At 54.6% G+C, this 21,632-nt stretch overlaps 1 protein-coding gene and 1 long non-coding RNA gene across 3 annotated transcripts in view; one reads left to right on the top strand and one right to left on the bottom strand.

Moving 5' to 3' along the window:
* The window catches only part of MLLT6 (MLLT6, PHD finger containing), a 44,434-nt gene that overhangs the window by 18,142 nt on the left and 4,660 nt on the right, over window positions 1–21,632 (bottom strand). The window contains exons 2-8 of one of the 2 annotated variants that reach the window (XM_051794580.1): window positions 21,245–21,324; window positions 16,834–16,888; window positions 15,272–15,381; window positions 14,674–14,777; window positions 13,330–13,423; window positions 12,054–12,158; window positions 4,325–4,426 (exon numbers count right to left, since the gene is read on the bottom strand). In XM_051794580.1, the coding sequence (XP_051650540.1) occupies window positions 4,325–4,426; window positions 12,054–12,158; window positions 13,330–13,423; window positions 14,674–14,777; window positions 15,272–15,381; window positions 16,834–16,888; window positions 21,245–21,324 (650 nt within the window). Of the gene's footprint in view, window positions 1–4,324; window positions 4,427–12,053; window positions 12,162–13,329; window positions 13,424–14,673; window positions 14,778–15,271; window positions 15,382–16,833; window positions 16,889–21,244; window positions 21,325–21,632 lie in introns of both variants that reach the window. The other variant, XM_051794579.1, reaches the window with a different exon arrangement.
* LOC127474121 (uncharacterized) lies at window positions 14,171–14,719 on the top strand. The gene is made up of 3 exons (XR_007905745.1): window positions 14,171–14,282; window positions 14,346–14,494; window positions 14,677–14,719. It is a non-coding gene; the product is annotated as an uncharacterized LOC127474121 (long non-coding RNA).

Here is a 21,632-nt window from a genome sequence, read left to right on the forward strand (position 1 = left end):
CTTCCCCTTCAAATCAGTTCCAAGCCAAGCCTAAGTGTTCAAAGATCACTTCTTTTAGGTGTCACTGCAACCAATCAGTATTATAAATATGGCTCTACTGTGATGGCTGCAGCCCAAAACACCTGGGCATCAGTGAAAACACCTTCCCATTCCTTACTGGGAAGGCAAGGGAGAAGCACAAATCCCTTCCTGCCATCCCTGGCTCCAGCTGACCTCTTCCTGGGGAGAGCTGGAGGAAAAAGGGGCTTGTAAATGCAGACTCATGAATGCCCAGATAAAAATCTATCCCTCTGGTTCCTCCCACATGGTTTAATCACTCTGCACAATGCAACAGCTGGCAGGATAACACACACCAGATGTGCCGGGAATATGAAAGACAGGAGGAAGGGAGTGGTGGAAATTGGGGGGTGGGAGGGGGGAGAGGAGGAGGAGGAGGAGGGGGAATCTGTATTTTCTCATCACAGACTCCTGGATGTAGGAGATTAAACCTCCTTGATTTATGAGCTCAGAGGGAGCATGAAAATCTTTCCGCCTTTCCACATGTGCCTGGGGAAGGGAAAGGGGAGCGGGCTCTGGGGGCTGTGGGAAGGTTGCTCTTGGAGTCACAGGAATGGGATGGTTCTCCTTCCCAAAATTCGCTGGTTTGGAGCTCAGCACAAGGTGCAGGAGGGGGAAACCACAAGAGGAGACTTGTTCCAAATCCGGAGGGTCAGGAGGGGAGCGCAGGGAGGGCAAGGGAGGGATGAATGCAAGGGGGGAAGGGGGAAAGCTGAGCTGGGAAATAAATCTTAATTGCAAAATTAAGGGAAAGAAAAAAGAGGGCAAAGAGGGGCTGAGCTGAAGGTGGGGTGTGGACACACTCACGTGTGGGGCTGACCTGACCCCAAAGACCTCCCTGAGAGATCCCAGACACTTCGGGGCAGGATTTTCCCACCTCCTGCCAAGCTCCATCCCAGAGATTGTTTGCCAAGCAGGTCACAGCAGATGGGTCTGCAGGGTCCTACCACAAACCCTCCTCCCCACAAAGGGCCCTTCCCAGCAGAGCCTGAATTTGGGGAAGAGCCCAACCACTGCGGGACAAAGTGCAACCACACCAAGCCCTTCCCCTCCCTGTGCCTCGAGTGCTGTCCCTGCGAGCTCTGTGGAGCTGCAGAACCTTCCAGAAGACACACGTGGGCTGCCAAGCACAACACAGCCTGGGCTGCAGGGGAGGGGGCTGCTGCCATCACCCCAGTATTAATTACAGTAACGAGGGCTGCAGTCCTGCCCCCTAACGAAGGGGATTCTGCAGCTCAGGGCTGGATCCCTGAGCACAAACAGAGCCTTCAATCCCTGGATCAGCTTTTCTCCAGGGGGTGGGAATCTCTGATCTGTGTGTGTGCAGAACCACCAGCATTCCATGTGCTGCACAGGGGTGTGGGGGCAGGAAAAAATGCAGGGAACCACCGAGGAAGTGAGAGGAGGAGGCAGGAGCCACGTTTAGAAAGGTCTGTTTAAAGCAACCACGTGAAAAATGTCACCCCAAAAACCTGCTGCCCCGGCTGGGGGGTGACAGACTGATGGGGAAACTCCTGTCTGAGACTGGGAGAGGTGGGATAGGGGCACCTGGAGGGCCCAGCAGAGGTGGGCACACACCTCCTGCCCCATCCCTGTTGTCCCCCAGGGGCTGTCCCCATCCCTGTTGTCCCCATCCTGCCATCCCCCAGGGGCTGTCCCCATCCCTGCCATCCCCCAGGGGCTGTCCCCATCCCTGCTGTCCCCCAAGGGCTGTCCCCATCCCTGCTGTCCCCCAGGGGCTGTCCCTATCCCTGCTGCCCCCATCCCTGCTGTCCTCAGGGGCTGTCCCTGCTCCCTCATCCCCCCCCTGTGCCACGAGCAGCTCCCGAGCTCCTCCCTGGGTAATCTATTTATGGGGAATCAGAGCATCCCTGTGCCTCTGGATTGGCAGGAGCAGCTCCTCGGGGAGGCACTGCTGGAACACAGAAGGGCTGGGGGAGGCTGGGGATGTGTGGGAAACACGGAGAGGCTTTGCCCTGGATTAAAGTGCTGGCGAGGGGAAGGAGGGAGGGTGTGGATGAGGAACTGCAGCAGCCCCTCAGCTGGGAGGATCACAGGGGCAGGGGCAGGAATTCCTGCCACCACCTGCACCATCTCTGGGTCTGAGCCACTCACAACCTTCTTCCACAACACCACAGAATCGTGGAATGGGTTGGGTTGGAAGGGACATTAAAGCCCATCCAGTCCCACCCCCTGGGCAGGGACACCTTCCACCATCCCAGGTTGCTCCAAGCCCTGTCCTTGGACACTTCCAGGGCTGGGGCAGCCACAGCTTCTCTGGGCAACCTGTGCCAGGGCCTCCCCACCCTCCCAGGCAGGAATTTCTTCCCAATATCCCACCTAACCCTGCTCTCTGTCAGTCTGGACAAGCCACCTTGCTGTGCCTCAAGGTTTTCTATTCTCCTGTGCAACGTTGCACTGGTGGAACAATCCAGAAAGCCTCACACAACCCCCTTCCCCTCCAAGGGGGCTGTTCAGGGTGGTAACAGGCTCTTAAATTTAGGATCAAATTCGATCTGGAGTGATTGGCAACAGAGTCTGAGCAAAAGTTTGGGATCTAGGCACAAAAAAAAAATGTACAAAAAAGTAAAATACACTCTCCATTCCGAGGGTTAATAATAAATCCCTGGGGAAACACTAAACCCTTGTCAGCTCCAGCACAGCCACAGCAATCAGGATCTCCCCAATTTCAGCTTGCAGGGAGTTGAAAGCTGCCTGTAAAACTGAATTACACCCTTCCCTCCGTGTTTATAAAGGGCTGGCAGGACTGTGGAGGAGACAGTGGGTGATTGTCTGACAACTGCTCTCCCTGGCCAAGAGGCAGGTTTTGGGTTTCAGCTCAGCTTGAAAATAATCTTCTCAGGCCATCAGGTCCTGTCAGCTCCGTTAACCGGGTGAATCCACTGCTCCCAAGAGCCAGAGCTGAGCTGCCCTCACACCCCCCCCGGGAAATCAGGGGCTCTCTGGAGCAGGGAAAGCAGGAGCAGAGCTCAGAGGTTGCTCTGCTGGAACTTTCTGCTGCTCCCAGCCTTGCCAGGGCAGCTCTGACCTACATCCCCTCCTCGGCCTCACACAAATCCTCTCCAGTCCTAACCCCAAGCCCCTGTGCTTTCACCTCCCAGCCTGTCCCTGCAGTGCTTCCCACACAGCCAGACACTGCCAGCCTGGGAATTCTCCTTCCCACCAGCCAGTCCTGCCACGGAAAGGACACCCAAGCCTTTCCAAGCAGCATTTCTGTGCACAAAGGGACGTTCCTTTGTGTCCCTTTCCCCAAAAGGACAGGTTTATTTGTTCCAGCAGGAGCCTGGCCCTTGCCCTCCTCATTTACACCAAAGAGCCCTGCTAAGGAGCTGCATTAATTCCCATTCCCACTCCCCAGTTCAGCTCCAAAGGTCCAAGGACTGGAGTGACCCCTCTTGTTCCCTGACCCTTCACCTTGCTGTGTGCAAGCTCAGCTGTGCCTGGGCTGCTCCCCAGGATTTGGGGCTGTCAGGAGTGACAGAAATCCCAGGGCTGTCCCGATTTACAGCCGGGGGTGAGCCCATGTCAGCAGCAGGGAATCCCAGGGATACCCTGACCGTGCCCCCCCTGGGCATGGAGAGGACAAACTCACTCAGGTGACACCTTCCCAGCAGGGAACTGGACTCTCTCTACACCTCAGGAGCAGAACAGGCCCCCACACTGTGCCCCTCTGCCTGAGTCTTCCCGAAATGGAGGAGCTAAGAAGCCAAGCTCCCACTGCTCACATGGAAAAGCTGCCTCCTGGAAGCACTTGGAAGAGCTTGTGTGCTCCTGAGGTTGTCTCCTTTTTTCCCTAATAAGGGAAATTAGGGGAATAAACCAGGACAAATATAAAATGCAAGTCTAATAAAGGGTAACACCCCTCCCCAGGCCCTGCCTCGCTGTCCCACCTGCCCGGACTGTTCACAACGTGAGCAGCAGCAAAGGCCAAACCTTGGACATTCATCTATTCTGTGAGAGCTTCAGGTCTGCACATCTGCTGCAAACCAGGCTGGCACTTCCAGCCCAACCCCTGGGGGGGGGGGTTCACTCCGTGATTGTGTCGTCAGTGCTGACAGAAACCAGGAGAGCTGCCTGGAAAATTCCCAAGGTGGGCGTCGAGAGCGGGAACGTGACGGGGTGGGGAACCAACACCAACGGACAAAAGCCCTTCCTGAGCTCCCCTGCCCTGCCCTGCCACGGCCAGGGTGGTTCTCCCCATCCCACCCCCCCAAACATCCCGTGCCAGGGGTGCCAGGGGTGGTACCTTGTCGGTGGTGACGGGCACCGGGGCCGGGGGGAGGCTGCTGGGAGGAGACTCCGGCCGCTTTTTGTGCTTCTGTTTAGGTCTCTCTTTGTCCTTCCGACTCTGGAAAAGAAATCAGAGAGCACTGGAAGGGTAACTTTCCCTCTGCTGAGAGTTAACAGTTGTAAGGGAAAAGAAAGGAGGGTGTGTAGGGGTGGATTTACAACCATACATTCGTAGCCCTCTTTCCTTCTCCACCCATCCACACGAGCCCGGGATCCCTTCCCCCCACATCCCAGCTTCTGGCTGGGAGCATCCCCACTATCTCTGCCCCAGCTGCAGCCAACATCTGGAGAGCAGAATACCAACAGAAGCCCCAAATCACTTCATGGTAAGATGATAGGGAAGGACTTAACAAGCTCTGGCTGATTTCTGGAAACCCGAGCTTTGCTCTTGCCATTTCCCCAAAGGGACCCTGTGCCCCTTTGCCCTCCCTCTCTGGCCTCTTTTCCAGGGTTTCCCAGACCCACCCCGCCCAGAAAACGGGAGGACCTCGATGCCAGCACGTGCTGCACGTGCACAGGTAGAGAGAGCAGGTGGTGGAGAGCTCAGAGCCCACCCCAGAGACCCCCACGTGCCCCCTCCCCTCCCTCCCAGCAGCTGCTCTGGGTCTGGCCCCGCTGACACGACACAGACTGCTGGGTTTGGTTTGTTCATCCCTGTTTTATCCTCTCCCTGAAACGCCAGAAATGTGGGATTCTTCAAACTGCAAACCAGGGGGAAAGCCCTGGCTGGAGAAACAGAGTCCTGCCTGCCCCTGGTTTTCTCTCCATGCCCCTGGGGAGAAGGGTGGATGGGCAGGACTTGCTCCATCACACATTCCTGCTTCCTCCCTGCCTTCCTCATCTTCACACTCCACACTGAGCTGACACAGGAGCTTTTCCACACCACAAATACCAGCTTAAAAAAAAAGTGACTTCCTTCACTGGAGCTGCAGGAACTCCTGTGCCCAGTTCCAAACTTCCCAGTGTGGTCACTGGTGTGGGGACCAGGAGAGCTGCTGTTGGATAAACACCTGCATGACATGCAGGGCTTGGAAAAATCCATCCTCCCACCTCCCAGACTTTCTCTGGGGGGGAAAAAAAGCCTATTTTTGAACACACTACCCTGGCATGGGTGGTTCATCCTAGAGGTTGAAGTGCCCAGTCTGGGCTGAAGGTGTGTTCAGAGCAGTCACATCAGAATTCCCTGGCTCTCCAGGAAGATTCCTGATTGCTCCCTCATGCAGGAAAAGCCCTGAGGCTGCAGCTGCCAGCACATGCCAAAGTTGGGATGCTGGCAGGGAAAAGAGGCAATTCCAGCAAACATCTGAGCTGCACTGTGTGTTTGGGGGGAGGAGAAGAGAGAGGGGGATAATTAGCTGAGGAATCAATAGAATAAACCAGAAAAAAAGGGGGCAGGAGGAGGGACAGGGCAGGAGGAAAATGCTGGAGAAGGCAGGTGTGAAGTGAAGCAAAAGTGCTCCAGAAATCAGCACCTCCCAGGGTGGGTCTGGCTGAATTTCTGAGCAGGAGGGAGGCCCATGATCCTGCCACGATGCCAAGGAAGATTTCACAGGGATGAACCAGTGAAAAAAAGGAGGCAAACCCAGCCTAGAACTTCACAGCACTACCAATATCCATCATTTTATCACAAAACTCCTGGCATTTGCAATATCTGTTAAAACTTCTGTTCCTAGAGCTACAATATTTCATAAGAATCCCTATTTTCTCCCCCCCTCCCTTTTTTAAATACACATTTCCAGCCTTGGCAGTGAAGAAGGAAAGCTTGGAAACGTGATTTCTGCCAACTAAACTTGCTGAAAGACAAATTCAAATTAAATCTTTACTAAAACTCATAATGTTTTAAATACTTGGGGGCTTCTTGTGCTATAAATTCCCAGTCTCCCGGGTTTTCTGGGACAGGAAGATGGGAAAACTGTGGCCCAGCTCATTAAGCAGCCCCTCACAGACCACGTGCACACCAGTGTTCACTGCTCCTGTCGCAGTAACAGTTTTTAATATCTCCATCTCGTTTTACAAATGGGGAAAACAGGGCGTGCAGGACGAGAGGATTTCACAGAAAACCATCCATAAATTCAGAGGGAAAGTCAGGGATCAGGTGGACACACATTTCCCACCTTTCCCAGGTGCTGCCAGTGCCACTTGGGGAAGGCAGGAATGGAAACCAGGAGCCAGACACCTCATCATGGCACCTCTTGCCAAGCAACTTGCACAGACCTTAAACTTCCTGAATACCACAGAGCTCATCCTCTCGTTCTCAGCCCCCTGAATCCCAAATGGATTCCCACGAGGAAGCTGCAACAGGAGGGAGCAGGAGGCACTGAGTGATTTAATGCCACATGTCATGGGCAGGATGAGCCAAGGCAGAGCCAAACCACTCTGGGGGACGACAGTGAACCCACCCACGTGTGGGGGAAGGCAGGAATGTCCTGCCTGTCACGACAGTGATGCATAAACCCCTTTTCCCCCCCCCGATTTCACCACCAAACTCACACCCTCCAGCTCCAAAATCCTGGCCTGGAAAAGCTCCCTTTGCTGCCAGCACAGAGCTGGCTCTGTATGAGGGTGGGTACATCTGTCTGTGTCCTGCAGGAACCCTGCCTGCACAACAGGGACCAGATTTCTGGAATGCCTCAGCTCCCAGATTTCTGGGACTCCTCAGCTCCCGTTCAGACCCTTCAATAAATGATCAGGTTTTCAGAAAAAAAAAAAAAAAAGAAAAAAAGATCTAAACGCTGGGGATTGAGCCCTTTTGAAGCTCTGGCCTCGACTGCACGTGCTGAGCAACTGCACTCAAACTGTTTGGGCAAATCTGTCCCCCAGAGCCCAAGCTCTGCTCTGCTCCAGGGGCTGCTCTGAACCAGAAGCACCATGCACACCTTGCTCCTCCACGGGCTTCCCAAGCACCTCTCCCCTTCCACACCACGTCCTCTCCAGGCTCTCCCTGCCATTTCTGCTCAGAACCCACAGGACTGGGCACCCAGGAGCTCTCTGGGCTCGAGCTGTGCCCAGCCTGGGTGCCCCACTGCCTTTGCACGCTCGTGTCCCCCCCTCCAGTTCATCTCTGACACCTTTGGGTGCTCAAAAGGCAACAGGATCCAGTGAATTCTTCAGTGTTCCTGGAGAAATGCAGTGTCCTGTGTTCAAACAGGCAGGACAGCCAATTCTGTCACCCCGTGGGTGGGGCTGGGCTGCCCCCAGACCACAGTGCTGGTGGGAAGGTGACGGTGCCTGTCATGACCATGGCACTGAGAGCTGGGCTGCTCATCCCTCCTGGACACCTGACAGACCCTCACCCAGCCCAGGGGCTTTGAAACCTGTGGGTTCCCCCTCCAGGAACCAGAAAGCTCCAAAAGCTTCCTGCAGGAGCCGCCGAGAGGGGAGGGCAAGGCGAGGAGGGGGAACCGGCACTTTGGTCCCCTTTTGGTCCCCACCTTGCCTCCCTGGCACAGAGGTGCCAGGAAACTTCCAGGAGACTTTATGGACAACATAAACCACAGGCAAGAGCCAGGCCTGCCTGAAGGAGGAATCAGGGGAGGAGGAGGAGGAAGGAGAGAAGAGGAAACCTCTCACCACCCCCATCCCACCTCTGCCAGCCCAGCCCAGCCCTACCTTGCCCGGCGTCCCCCGCGGAAGAGCTGCGGGCTGCAGGGAAGGGGAACCTGCCCCCAGCACCAAACCTCATGGAAAACAACCTCTCCCCGTGCAGGATTGAGCAGCTGGGGCTTGGCATGTGGGCACGGAGCGGGGCAGCCCCGGGGCGGGGGGAGCGCGGCCGCATCGGGGGCGTGACGGCGGCACAAAACCCCCCCTCTGGAGCTCCCCCGAGCAGGAGGGACCAAACGGGAGCTCCCGCTGCCAAAAAGGGCCCGGGAGGAGCTCCTCCACCTCCGGCTCCCCTTCCCAGAGCCCCCCTCTCTTCTCATCTGCTGGACACCAGCAATTGGATCGTTCAAAGGAGATTGGGCAGAGGGAAGGAGAGAGAGAGGGAAGAGCCGGGAGCTGGGAAGAGCCAAGTGGGCTCTGCTCCCTCCCTCCCTCTTTCCCAGGCTCTCTGAACTCCCACACCCGGAGGAGAAGGAGGAGGAGGAGGAGGAGGAGGAGGAGGAGGTCTGGCTCCTGGCTGCAGCCACGGCAACAGCAGTGAGGAGGAAGGAAGGCAGCACGGGACGGAGGGACACGAGGGATCTCCCTGCGACCTCACTGTACCCGGGGCCGTGCCAAGGGCTTTGTGGCTTTGCCTTAAAACACCCTCCAAGTGTGTGAGAGTTTTCCAGCAGGACACACAACCAGCCCTCTCCGGGCTTTGTGTGCTCCCAACAAACCCATGCCAGCAGCCACTGGGAAAAAAACATCCCTCTGCCCTCTGTGCCTGTGTGGACACAGAATTCCAGGGCAGACCTCTGTCACCAGCCCCTCGGAGACCCACTGGGATTAGATTTCAGCACAGGTTGCCCAGAGAAGCTGGGGCTGCCCCTGTATCCCTGGAAATGTCCAAGGACAGGTTGGACAGGGTTTGGAGCAACCTGGGCTGGTGGAAGGTGTCCCTGCCCATGGCAGGGGGTGGCACTGGGTGGGCTTTAAGGTCCCTTCCAACCCAAACCATTCCATGATTCCATGATTCTATAAGCACCTCCCTCTTTCCTGTGTTCCTGGACAGAGACTTTTCATCTCCCTGCAACGTTCCATTATCCCAATTACAAGCTGATTGATTTTACTTACAGGTTCCAGGTGTTCCCTAAGAACAACACCGGACGAGTGTCTCCCTCCAAAAACACACTGGGATTGGGACACGCCTAAAAAACACAGCAGTGCCTGTGCTCCTGCCTGCTCCTGGAGGGACAAATTTCGTTTCCAAGGCCTGTGGCAGCTTTTTTGAGCAGACAAAATAGGTGACAGAACATCTGTGCTCCATTCGTGCCCCGTGTGCGTCATCCCTGGTATTTAGCTATTGTTTCTCTTCTTTTTTTAAGTCCTTCTTTTTTTAAAACAAACCAACCCTGCAAAGGCTCCCACAGAGCACACACACACTGCAATACCAGCCCCAAAGAAATAAAGAAAATAAGGCCTGAGGAAAACCCCAAGGCTGCAGCTTTCCCATTTTTAAGGCCGGCACAGAAGGAAACGTTTGGGAAATGCTGCAAGAGGGGGGGGATGTGAGGCTGACGTGCAGTCCCATGTCACAATTGTCCCTTGTTCTGCTGAGAACAAGACTCTTCACAAACCCTGGAATTACAGCAGGGCTTAAGAGCCCAAATCCCAACTGCTGAACCCCTCCTCAGTCATTAACTCCGAGTTTTCCTCGGTAAAGTCTGAGCAAAGGGAGCACCTGCAGCCCAGGTGAGGCTGCACCCACTGTGCTCTGCTCACCGAGGAGTGACCAGCTCCTGGCATCGCCTGCAGCTCCAGCAGGACGTGCCCAGGCAGCTGCACAGCTGGACAGGCTCAAGGAAAAGCTGCTGTGCTCCAGGAGCACTCCCAGTTCCAGGGGAACACGTGCAATTAGATCATGCACGGCTGGTCACGTACTCCCAGCCCAGCTGGGAAGGGCTGGCTCTGCTCTGGGTACCCTCCCAAAGGTCTGTCCCCACGCTGCCACACTCCCACACCTTCCTCCTGCACACTCCCAGACCTTCCTCCTGCACTCCAAAAACTTCTCCCAGACCCGTAAACCCCCCGGACACCCCTGGAAGCTGCGAGCGCCTTCCTCCCCCTGCCCACCCCCTCGGCCCCTGCCCGTGCCCACTCCCCCTCCCCGGGTGGAAGGAGCTGAATTTTGCACTCGTGCCAAGCAATCCCAGCCCTGGAAGGGGCCTCCACAGGATCTGCTGCCTCCAAAGCCTCGGGAGGGGGAGCGGGGAGGCAGCAGCGAGACCAGACGGAGTCCCCGCACGTTCTGGGAGGAACCCAGAGCTAACAATAGTGGCAGGAGCCTCTGGGAGCCTATAAATAACCCCCTATTCCTCCTGTTTTCGCTCTCCCCCTGGCGCTGACCTGCTTTTCCAAGCAAATCTGGGAGCAGCCCCCGCTCTACCTGCCAGGCACGTGACTGTGCAAACACAGCAGCCCCGGAGCAGCCCCAGCCCTGGCTCTGTCGGTGATAATTCCAGCTGAGCCTTCCAAACCCCCATCAATCACCCTGATCCTGCCCTTTCCCCCCTCCCTCCTCCTCCCCCCTCGGCTTGCTGGATAAAAATAGCACGTTCCAGTACAGCCCAGCACCTTGTGCCAAGCGTTCCCTGACCCTGGCACAGATGCTCTTCCTCCCTCCCTCCCTCCCTCCCTCCTCCTCCTCTGCCAGCAGCTGAACACACAAGAGGAGCAAACACTCCCCGTGCCCTCGTGGGCAGGATATTTCCTGACTCTTTGGGATTGAGGTTTCCTTGTTTGCCCAAGCATCAGGTAGGGCTTGGGCAGCTCTCCCAGCTCCTCCTGGCCGGGGTGGGCAGCGTTTCAAGCTGGATGTTGTGGGATAACCTCTGTAAATAAAGGCAGAGCTGTCTTTCCTGCCCACAGGATTTATGGGCTCTCAGCTGGGCAGTGTCAGTCACATTAAGTGATGGCCACACTGCCTTTGGAAAGCCTGGATGCCCTCGGCCTCTGGAGATTGGGCTGAGATCCATCAGGCCTAGACCACATAACCCACCAGAGAGCTGTGGAGCTGCTTTTGGGATGTGGGTCACTGTCACTCCCACTCCAGATGATTTACATGCTGTGGATGCCCAGTGCAACAGGACAAAAACAAACCAAAGGGAGCAAACAGGCAGAGTGAAAAGATTCCTGCTGGGACTTGCAGGGACGTCACCAGCTGTGTTTGTGCAAGGGAAATGTGGCTTTTGACTGGAGTAGAACATAACCAGGGGTTGTCTGGTAAAAGAGAAAGCTCTGGGGAGAGCTTATAGCACCTTCCAGCAGCTAAAGGAACTCTGGACAACAGCATGGAGTGACAGGACAAGAGGGAATGGCCTCGAGCTGAAGGAAGGGAGGGTTAGATCCACGGTGTGGTGGGTTTTTCACATTGCAAAATTCATGCCCATCAAGGGGCAGGAAAGATTCTTTATTCTGCTGAATTAGAACCTGAATCCTCAAAAAAACATCCCACATGTCCTGCCTTTTGGGGCTATTTGTTGTCATAAATAACAACCACACAGGAGCCTCTGGCCTCCTCATCTCTTCTGGCACAGCCCCTTGTCAGAACCTGCCGGGGCTCTGCCTCACACATTCCCTGCTGCTTTTCCTTGAAATATGAGCGTTTGTCACGTGAGCCACTTGGTTAATGATGAACCTTGGTGTGCTGTTAACGTGCCCTGTAACCCTGCAGCAGTTTTGAGGAGCACACCTTAACCAGCAGAGTTAAACAGCTCTCGCCCCAGCCAGACCTGGCACTCGGTGTTCCTCCAAATAATTGCTTAATGGAGATAAACTTAATTTCCACAGGTAGACCAGAACCCTGTGGCTGGTTAATCTGACTAACAAAACACTCCCTAGTTTACACTAATTATTGTTCTTGCCTGCAGTTAACCTGCTGGACACTAATCAGCATTTTTTTTGTCCTTTAAAACTTAAGACTGGGGGATCTGAGGACAACGACCTCCGGTTCTCGAGCTGCTGTGTTTCAAACCACTCTTCCACCTTGTTCCCCTCGTGGCTGTGGCTCCCTGGACCAGCAGATCCCACGTGGATCTTACCTTCTTTGGCCTGTCGTGGTGGGACACGTGTTTCTCCTGGGTGGGGGACGTGGAGCGACTCCTCCTCCCAGCGATGAAGGAGCTGCTTCCAGAGTGCCTTGAGGTCTTCTGAGGGAAGTGGGCCAGGACAGCAGGTGGAGGGGGGAAAAAAGAGAGAGGAAAGAGTGTTATCCAGCCCAGGTTTCACTGTTTCAATCAGCAAAGTTACAGTAAATGGTCTGTCTCCCACATGCCGGAGCAAACCCAGCCTGATTCCTGACTCCGGGATTCCATGGATATAAACAGCACAGAGATCCAACTCTCCCAATCCTCAGTTCCTGGTGGCCCAAGGACACTTGTCCAAGGAAGGCCCAGCTTCCAAGAACCCACCCTGTTATCCAGGGAAGTGGCAGCAGCAGTGTTGTTATTCCTGAACTCTCAGTCCTGAGCTGGAATCCCTGGGGAAGGAAGGACTGACTCCCTGTTTGCCAACCCCAGGAACCCCCCCCAGGTCCTGCTGGCTGTGTGACCACCAGGAAACCCCACACAGAGCCACACTTGGGCCAGACACGGGTACCCAGGGGCAGGAGAGGTGCCCTCCAGGTGGATTTGAGGGACATCCCTCACTGGGTGTGACAGTGCTGACAAGCAGGAAGGGAAGTGGGAAAGGCCAGTGGCAAAGGAGCCTCTGGGATGGAGCTGCAGGGAGAGGATGAAGGTTCCTTTCAGCTGGAGGGGGGACAGAAGGTGTCTGCTCATCATGCAGAACAGGAGAAGGGTTCCTCTCTTCCCTCTCACGCTGTAATTAACGGGAGAAATCCTTTGCCCTAAATATCCCTCAAAATCCGAGTGACTCCACATCCTTCTGGGCTGGCTCTGTCCTGAGGGAGAAGCTCTGGCTGTTCTGTGTTGCCCTCGTGCTGAGGGTGCCTGAGCCATACCCCTGATTCCCTGGAGCATCAAAGCCCTGGAGCATCAAACCTCACGGCTGCTCTGCTTCCCCGGGGCACAGAGCAGGTCAGGGAAGCCAAAACTGAGGGGAAAAATTCAAATAATTCAACCCCTAGTTTGGAAAACGCCTTTAAAGATGCTACAGAAAGGCAAAACTGCTAATTAATCTCAATTATGGAGTAACTCAGAGTGAATGGCTGAAAGGGGAAGCTGGCTGCAGCCTTGCTTGTGTTTTCCTGGCATGTCTCACTGCTCTGAGCACAGACCCAACCTAAAAGATGGAGCCAATGCCTTTTATATGACAAAAAAAAATGAAATTCCATGGCAGAGAGGAAGAAAAACTCACCATTTTATTGAAGTGGTACTTGCAGTAGCCACAGTATTTGACATTGTCGACTTCTAGGACTTCCTCTTCACACAGGAGCCCAGCCATCTGTGCACTGAAACACAGGCAGTCAGCAGGAGGATAAAGAGAACTGGGACAGCCAACACCACCAAAAAGGGCAAAGAATAATTCAGGATACCCAGGGCAGGGTCTGGAAGTTCCCTGTTCTGCTTGGCCAGGGTGGGGCCTGTTTTAATTCACGTTGAGATCTTTGAAACTGTCAATATTTTTCTCCCAGTTTCTCTTGCAGGGTTTGTTTTTTTCTGAAGGGAGGCCTGGGAGATGGGTAATAATTCCAACAAAGGCATCCCAGGAGCCAAGAATCCATGTAAAGCAGGGAATCCCCCCGTCCTGCTGATGGGGAATGTTGTTTTCAGGCTCTGAGGGTACTTGAGGGTATCAACCTTTCAAATCACACCTTTAAAATCTTTAAAATCACACGACAGGATCCTCCTGCATGTGCTCTGCTGGGAAAGGAACATTCCTGGCTCGTGACTCATCCCTTCCCTTCTTGGATTCCACAGAGCCTGAGGGAAATCTCCAACCTTGCTCTGAGCAGGGAAAGCTCCCTGGAGAAACCTCAGAACTTCCCCTCCCCAGCTGAGCAAGGAGGAGAAAGCTCTGGCCCAAAGTGAGCCCAGGGGGAGGAACCCGAGTCCCCACAGCACCCAGGGAGGGTGGCCTCAGACAGAGCAGCCAAAGCAGGAGGGGGTCCCAAGGGGACTCACCAGGTGACATGGAATGTGGGCTGGGAATTCACTAGGTGACATGGAATGCCTGGGGGGACTCACCAGGTGACATGGAATGCCTGGGGGGACTCACCAGGTGACATGGAATGTTTGGGGACTCACCAGGTGACATGGAATGTTTGGGGACTCACCAGGTGACATGGAATGTTTGAGGGGACTCACCAGGTGACATGGAATGTTTGAGGGGACTCACCAGGTGACATGGAATGCCCAGAGGGGACTCACCAGGTGACATGGAATGCCTGAGGACTCACCAGGTGACATGGAATGCCCAGAGGGACTCACTAGGTGACATGGAATGTTTGGGGACTCACCAGGTGACATGGAATGTTTGAGGGGATTCACCAGGTGACATGGAATGTTTGGGGACTCACCAGGTGACATGGAATGCCTGGGGACTCACCAGGTGACATGGAATGCCCAGAGGGACTCACCAGGTGACATGGAATGCCTGAGGGGACTCACCAGGTGACATGGAATGTTTGAGGGGATTCACCAGGTGACATGGAATGCCTGAGGGGACTCACCAGGTGACATGGAATGCTTGGGGACTCACCAGGTGACATGGAATGCCTGCCGGCAGCCGTGCCGGTTGCAGGCCATGCAGGCTCCAGAGGCAGCTTTGCTCTCCCTGCCCTGCTCCTCACAGATGTAGCAGGTCTGGGGGAAAAAAAAGAAAAAAATAGGAAAAGTGCTGTTCAACAGGAGACAAAGCTTTCAGGAACCCATAACTCTGCATCCAGACATCTCATGGAATCATGGTTTGGGTCAGGAGGGACCTTCATGGTCACCTCTGTCCTCTGCCATGGGCAGGGACACCTCCCACTGGGGCAGGCTGTCTCCTCTGCGTTATTTCTCAGTAAAACACACAAAATCTCTTCCTTTTTCCCCCAAAAAACCCAACTGTGTCCAATCAAAACGTGGAAGAACCAACACACAACCCCACGGCTCAACCAAGAGACTCCTCGGGCCGCAGGGATTCGGGGAAGAGAGACACAGAGGACCAACAGGTCGCTTGCAAACACAGAGATTCACTTTGCCAGGTGTTTCTAAAAGGGCTCTGAGCTCCTGGGAACTAAACCAACCCAGCCAGGAGCCGTGGGGGGACGAGCTGAGCCCCCCAAAAAAGCCAGGGTGGGGAGGGAGGGTCTCACCTTGTTGAAGCGGTCGTGGGGGACGTACTGCAGGACGATGGGCTCCATGGTGAGCACGTTGGCAAACTGCACCTCTGGGATGTACAGGGCACACACCACGTGGGCCCAGCCTGGGGGGGGCAAAGGGGACACCAGAGGGTCACACAGGGCACCCCAAAAAGAGCCTCCAACCCAAACAGGTAGGAAAGGTAGTGTAGGATTGCAGCCAGCCTAAGGGAGATGTTAAGAGTTGAAATGTGCTTGTTGGAACTTGGTTAGGAATCAAATCCTAACAGACAGATACCACCTGCAGATTAACTGAGCAAGCAGAGATTTCTGGGGGAAAAGACAAGTGCAGCACTGGTGGTTCTTAAAAGCACCCCCTGAGGACTCGAGGGCCAAAACCCAGCCCAGGGAAAGCATCCAGGCAGTAAATGATGCTGAAGGGACAGGTTGGACAGACAAAACCCAGCCCAGGGAAAGCATCCAGGCAGTAAATGATGCTGAAGGGACAGGTTGGACGTGCCCCTGGGAACAAAGCTCCCTTTATGGGCTCTTATCAATGGGGAGAGGAGGCGGCTTTTCAGCAAGCTCGGTTAGATCAGAATCTAAATCCACCAAAATCACACTTGGAAGCTGAAATTCCATCTGGCCAGGGCAGGAAGGAGAGGGTTTGAAGGGCAGGAGTGTTTGGGGGGCTGATCCAAACCAGTGTGGGTTCTGCACCGGGAGGATTTAGTGAGAATTAGGATGGATTCACCTGGGCAGGGGGAAGCAAACTCCAGGATTATGGGATCATCCAGCACTGCCAGTCCTTGGGCTGCACAACTCAACAGTGACATGGCTGAAACAGCCCTTGGGCCTGTCTGTGACAGACCTGGCCACACCATGTCATAACACATCAGGAAGATGTTACATTATTATAAATATTATAAAACAATCCCCCAACACAATGTTTGTGTTGCATCAAAGGCTCTTGGCATTTGTAACCAGCTCCAGAAGATGGTTCCACAAAATATTGTGGACTCAGCACTCTCCAAATATGGGATTTATCAGGACAAAGACCTCCTTGCCTAATTTCACTCTTTAATAGCAGGCAGGTGCAGAGGCCTTCCCAAAAAATAAGGTTTTGGGAACAATGAGGTTTGATTCCCACAGCCAGGAGCACCGAGAGCCACAGGCTCTGACCATCAGAACAGGACTTCCAGCACCTGAGGATGAGAAGCTCCAACCATGAGCAGGGAAATCCTGCATGGAAAAACACCTTTCCTGCACCCTGGGATGGGGACTCGGTGCTGAGGCTCTGAGAACTCGGGGATCACCGTGCAAATAACTCAGCAACTTCCACACCACCCACTGTGAAACGACTCCTGGGAGGTTAAACCCCCAAAATTGCACATTTCAGGGCTGTGTTTCAGAGCCAGCCCCAGGTCAGGCAGGTCCCCCCCTCCAGGGAAAGGTCTTCTCCTCATGGAGAAGCTTCAGGAAGCGAAGTTTACAAGGAAAAGGCAGAGTTTCATCCCTCTGCAGCCTCCAGCCTTCCCTCCCCAGGGCCTGGTTTTCCACCCATCCCAGCTACTCACCCCCGTTGTCCGTGCGTTTCAGGGCTCCATCTTTGTGGGGGCACAGCTCACACCTCTTGAAACGAAGCAGAAACAACAGATTAACCCCAACTCTGAGGGGCAGAAAAGAGATGATTCACTCCCAGCCCGCTCGGGAACGCCGAGGCTTTCAAAGAGGGGAAGTGGGAGAAGGGCTGAGCGTGGTTTGGGTGCAAAGAGGTGCCCTGACACAGCTCAATGTCGCCCTGACTGAGGTATTTAAAGCCTCAGCCCAGGCCCAAAGTGAACCTTGACTCCACGGGGGCTTTTTTAGAACGAGCTTGAGGCTCTGCGGTCGGGGAGCAAAACTGAAAGTCGTGACTCAGAGAGCAGAAGGCAAATAAAGAGAAGCCACCATCTATCTTTGCCCCTTTCCTTCCTTCCTCCTCTCCTTTTCTCTGGTGGTGGTTTTTTTTCCAGTCCCATGACAGGTGGGTGAGGCCATCATGGCATTTTTGAAGGACTGGGGGGAGGGTACCCTGTGACACCCCCCTCCAAAAGGCTGAGGTGTGGAGGGGAGGGCGTGAGGGTAATTTTGGGGTGTTTTTTCACACTTGGGTGAACACACTGCCCAGCCCTGAGAGCTCCTCCCAGGCTGAGCTGCCTCCAAAAACAGACACTGTCTTCACACAGCATCACTCAGGGAAAATCTCCACGTGCTTTCTGCCTCCTCTGACTTTAAGAAAGGCCCCAAAAACCTGGGGGTTTAAACCTCTCCCTTCCCCGACAGAAAGGTCTGACTTGCTGAAACACCAAAGCAAAACAGAAACTGCTTTTCCGTGAAAAATGTGCTTCCTCAGAAAGTTTTGAAATGAGGTGTCTGGTGTCAAGAGTGAGATGTTGGGCCTGGTGCTCTCTGCTGTCGTTGCTTTGGTGCAGTGAGTGTGACAGGGCAGGGGATCCATGTGCCAAAACCCACCAGTTTACTGAGTCATGGAATCGTGGGGTGGTTTGGGCTGGAAGGGACCTTAAAGCCCATCCAGTGCCACCCCCTGCCATGGGCAGGGACACCTTCCACCAGCCCAGGATGCTCCAAGCCCCGTCCAACCTGGCCTTGGACACTTCCAGGGATGCGCAAGTGTTAAATAAGAGAGGAGGGGACAAAATCCATCTCCCTTTCCCCTGCAGCTCAGCGAGTTTAGGACGGAGAGACACGGCCACAGGAGATGCTTCTCGCTGGTTAGGTCCGGGCTCCCACAATTACTATGGAAAGCCCGGCAGAGCCGGGAGAGAACAAGAAGGGAGTTACCCGAGACACTGTAATAAGAAATTTGCACTTGAAAAGGCCCCTCCGCCCTCAGATCAAAGCCGCTCTCCCACCACGCGATTAGCGCAGCTCTGATTGTAACAAGAGGGGTTAACAGCTCCATCGGCCCCACACAGGACTTTTAACAGCCCTGCCTCGAAATGACAGCTAAAGCCCTTCACATGATCCTCACACCAGAGCCCTCCGGCCATCCCGGCTCCCGGGGCTTCCCAGACGATTGGATTACAAAGTGGATGGGGCTGGGCTTTCCAGCCCTTCCCAGCATCCAGAGCATCCTTTAGGGACCCGGAACAGGGATTAGGGCACCTCTGCCTCTTATCCCACCTGCACGGGCACGGGGGGGGGTTTTAGTTCAGCTCTCTGGGTTGATTTAAAGCAGGTTGAGACGGGGAAGGTTTTAAAGCTCCTGATCCCCCCGGGGCTTGTCTGGGATCTACCAAGTGAAAGCCCTGCCTGGAAGTTCAGGGCTCCCGAGGTCTCTTCCCGCGGCTAAAAAGGGGATGGAGCCCATCTTTTGAAGGGAATATGAATGAGACACGGAAATGAACGGTGCAGAAATCAAAACTGTGTTTTAAAGCACACGCTAAGCACTGCAACACCCTCCCTGCCTCCGTATCTCATTCTGAAAGCAAAACTATCAATATTTAGCCAAGGAAATTAGCATTTGTTATGGCCAGAGCCCGTGAGCTGCCTTAAGAACCTTCTATGAAGGCAGATGTGCGAAGAAAAACACTGTTGTTTTTCACAGGAGTCAGCCACACAGTCATTATGAAAGAAATACAAACATCAGCTCATCCTGCTGCTGGTTTTGTGTGGTTTGTGCTCAAAGAGCAGCGTCTCTGCCTCAGAGTCCTCGGGGCAGTGTCTGCAGGCCCAGAGTGCCTTTGGAGAGCTGGAGGAAACCGGGCAGGGAGGAGAAGGGAAACCCCAGGGCAGGGGAAGGGTCACCCCCTGCACAGAGCACAAATCAGATGTGCTTTAGAATCACAGAGAGAGACCTTAAAGCCCACCCAGTGCCACCCCCTGCCATGGGCAGGGACACCTTCCACTCTCCCAGGTTGCTCCAAGCCCCGTCCAACCTGGCCTTGGACACTTCCAGGGATCCAGGGGCAGCCCCAGCTTCTCTGGGCAACCTGTGCCAGGGCCTCCCCACCCTCCCAGGGAGGAATTTCTTCCATATATCTCACCTAAATTTCCCCTCTTTCAGTTTGATCCCACTCCCCCTTGTCCTGTCACTCCAGTTCCTGACCAAAGTCCCTCTCTGGTTTCCTTCTCCAGGTGCTTCCTCAGACACTTTGCCATTCAGATTCCCTTTGGATCCTTTGGAAGGTGCTGTGAGGTCTCCACACAACCTCCTCTTCCCAGGGCTGGACAGCCCCAACTTTCCCAGCCCCAGAGCTCCTGTTTCCAGCAGCAGAGCCACTCACAGACCTCACACAACCCGAGTCATTCCCCTCACTCTGCTCACGCTGCTCCTACATCAAAGAGCCCCGTTCTTTTCAAGTGTTTCCCCATCTGCCTGTCTGTTGCTATGACTGCTGGTGCTGAGCTGAAAAGGTGAGGGATTTAGATAGGAAACCACCCCCCCAGCCCTGCCCGGGGAGGAAGATTATCCCTTGCTCAGTTCTTAGGGCTGAACACCACGAGGCTGAAGGGCAGCTCTGACACCCACCACGGGCTGCCCAACAGATTTAACCCACCCAGGGGGGGTTAAAATCAGGAGCCACCCCCGCAGGGATGTTGTTTTCCTGACGCCCTGGAGGCAGTTTGAGGTGCATAAAGTTACGGGGAGAGGAAAAAGAAGTCACAAGGAGCACAGGTGAGGAGGACTCGTGTGCCCAAGGACTTTACAAGGAGGTGGAAAGCTGAAGAGCTTCCCTGTGCACAGGGCAAGGAGGCCCACAAGACCCAAATTCCTGCCATGGAAGTACCTGCAGGATGTAAAAGCACTCACAGACACATTTAATCTTCACTGCAGAGCACATAAAAGCAGCAGCTCAGGGTGGGCAAAGGGCCGAGGGCCCGGCCCTGCCTGCAGCCAGGAAGGGGTTAATGCCGTGTGGGAAGCGTGGCTGTGGATCCCTAATTCCCCCATCCCTGCCAAGTTCTTCGCCCATCTGTGAACCAGATTAGACTTTTGGAGTGCAGCAGGCAGAGCCCAGCTGGGCTGGAGCGGGCTGGGAGCTCCGGCTCGGGCGGATCCAGGGATCCCGAGAGGGATCCGAGGTCACCCCCGTCCCCTTCCCAGGTGTGCACCCCAAACTCAGCTCAACCAGCTCAGCACTGCCATCAACAAACCCTGCTTGTGCTGGCTGTGCCGAAGGGAAGCCAAAGTTTAACTCAAAGCCACCTTCCAGGAAGGAAAGGGGAGAAGCTCTCCCAGATTTATCCCACATTTTGGGGGCTGTGGTTGGAAGTGTCCAAGGCCGGCTTGGACGGGGCTCGGAGCAACCTGGGGCAGTGAGTGGCATCCCTGCCTCTGGGTGAGCTTGAAATCCCCTCCAAGCCAAACCCTGCCATGATTTGGGGCAGGAAAAGCAGCATCCCTGGCACGAGTGCCCCGTTCCAGAGCCTCAGCAGCTGGTTGGTGCCGCTCAATCTGATAAGGGCTCACGTGGGGAGCTCTGGCAGAGAAGCTGCTGTGCCATAAACCCCCCCCAGCCTTGTTTACTGCACAAATAACTTGGCCACACAGCCCAGGCCTGGCCTGATTGCTCCCACCCTCCTGCCTCACCGGGAAATGCCGGAATTAATGAGGAACATTTGGAAAGGGCTCTTTGCTCTTAAACTGCTACCCAGACACAAACAGCCCCTCTTCCTGTCCTCTTTCTCTCTGCTCTTTTACAGCTCAGGAGACTTTCTGTGCTGCAGGGGGATGATCATCACCTGCTGATGATCCCAAAGGGCACTGGAGGGGCTTTAAAGGTGCCCTCCAACCCAAACCTGTGAGTGAGATGTGAAAGCCGACCCAGCACGCTCTGCCAGCACACCAATCTCAGGTGATGCCAACCTCCCTCCTCCCCAAAGCTTCCCCAGGAGCTGAGCAGAAAAAAAAAACCCTTTGAGAAGAATGCCATGAGGGTTTTTTTTTGGAAGATTGAGGTCTCCAGGCTCGACTGAACTCACCACCCGGGCGGCTCTTTCCTGGGATTCACATTTCCGACAGAACCAGGGGCCGGTGGGGACCTGGACAATTCCATAACAAGCTGGGGGGAAAAAAAGCAAAAAAAAAAGACTTCATTAGACCATCTTTAAATCGACTGTTTCATTTCTTGGGCGTGTATAAAAGTTTGCAAGGCTTGGAGAAACCTCCTCCAGTGGAAGGTGGCCTGTTCATGGACGAGCTTTAAGGTGCCTTCCAACCCAAACCATTCCATGATTCCGTGACTGTGAGAGCTGTCACTGCTCAGAGACAGGTGACAAAATCAAAAATTACGTGTGCAATACATATTTTACTCCCATTTCCAGTTTCCAGCCCCGTTCAGCTTTTTCCAGGAGGTCCAGTGTGACACAT

This window comes from Manacus candei, unplaced genomic scaffold, assembly GCF_025592945.1.
Source record: "Manacus candei isolate 608988 ecotype Guabito, Panama unplaced genomic scaffold, ASM2559294v1 h1tg000040l, whole genome shotgun sequence".
NCBI classification, from domain to species: domain Eukaryota; kingdom Metazoa; phylum Chordata; class Aves; order Passeriformes; family Pipridae; genus Manacus; species Manacus candei.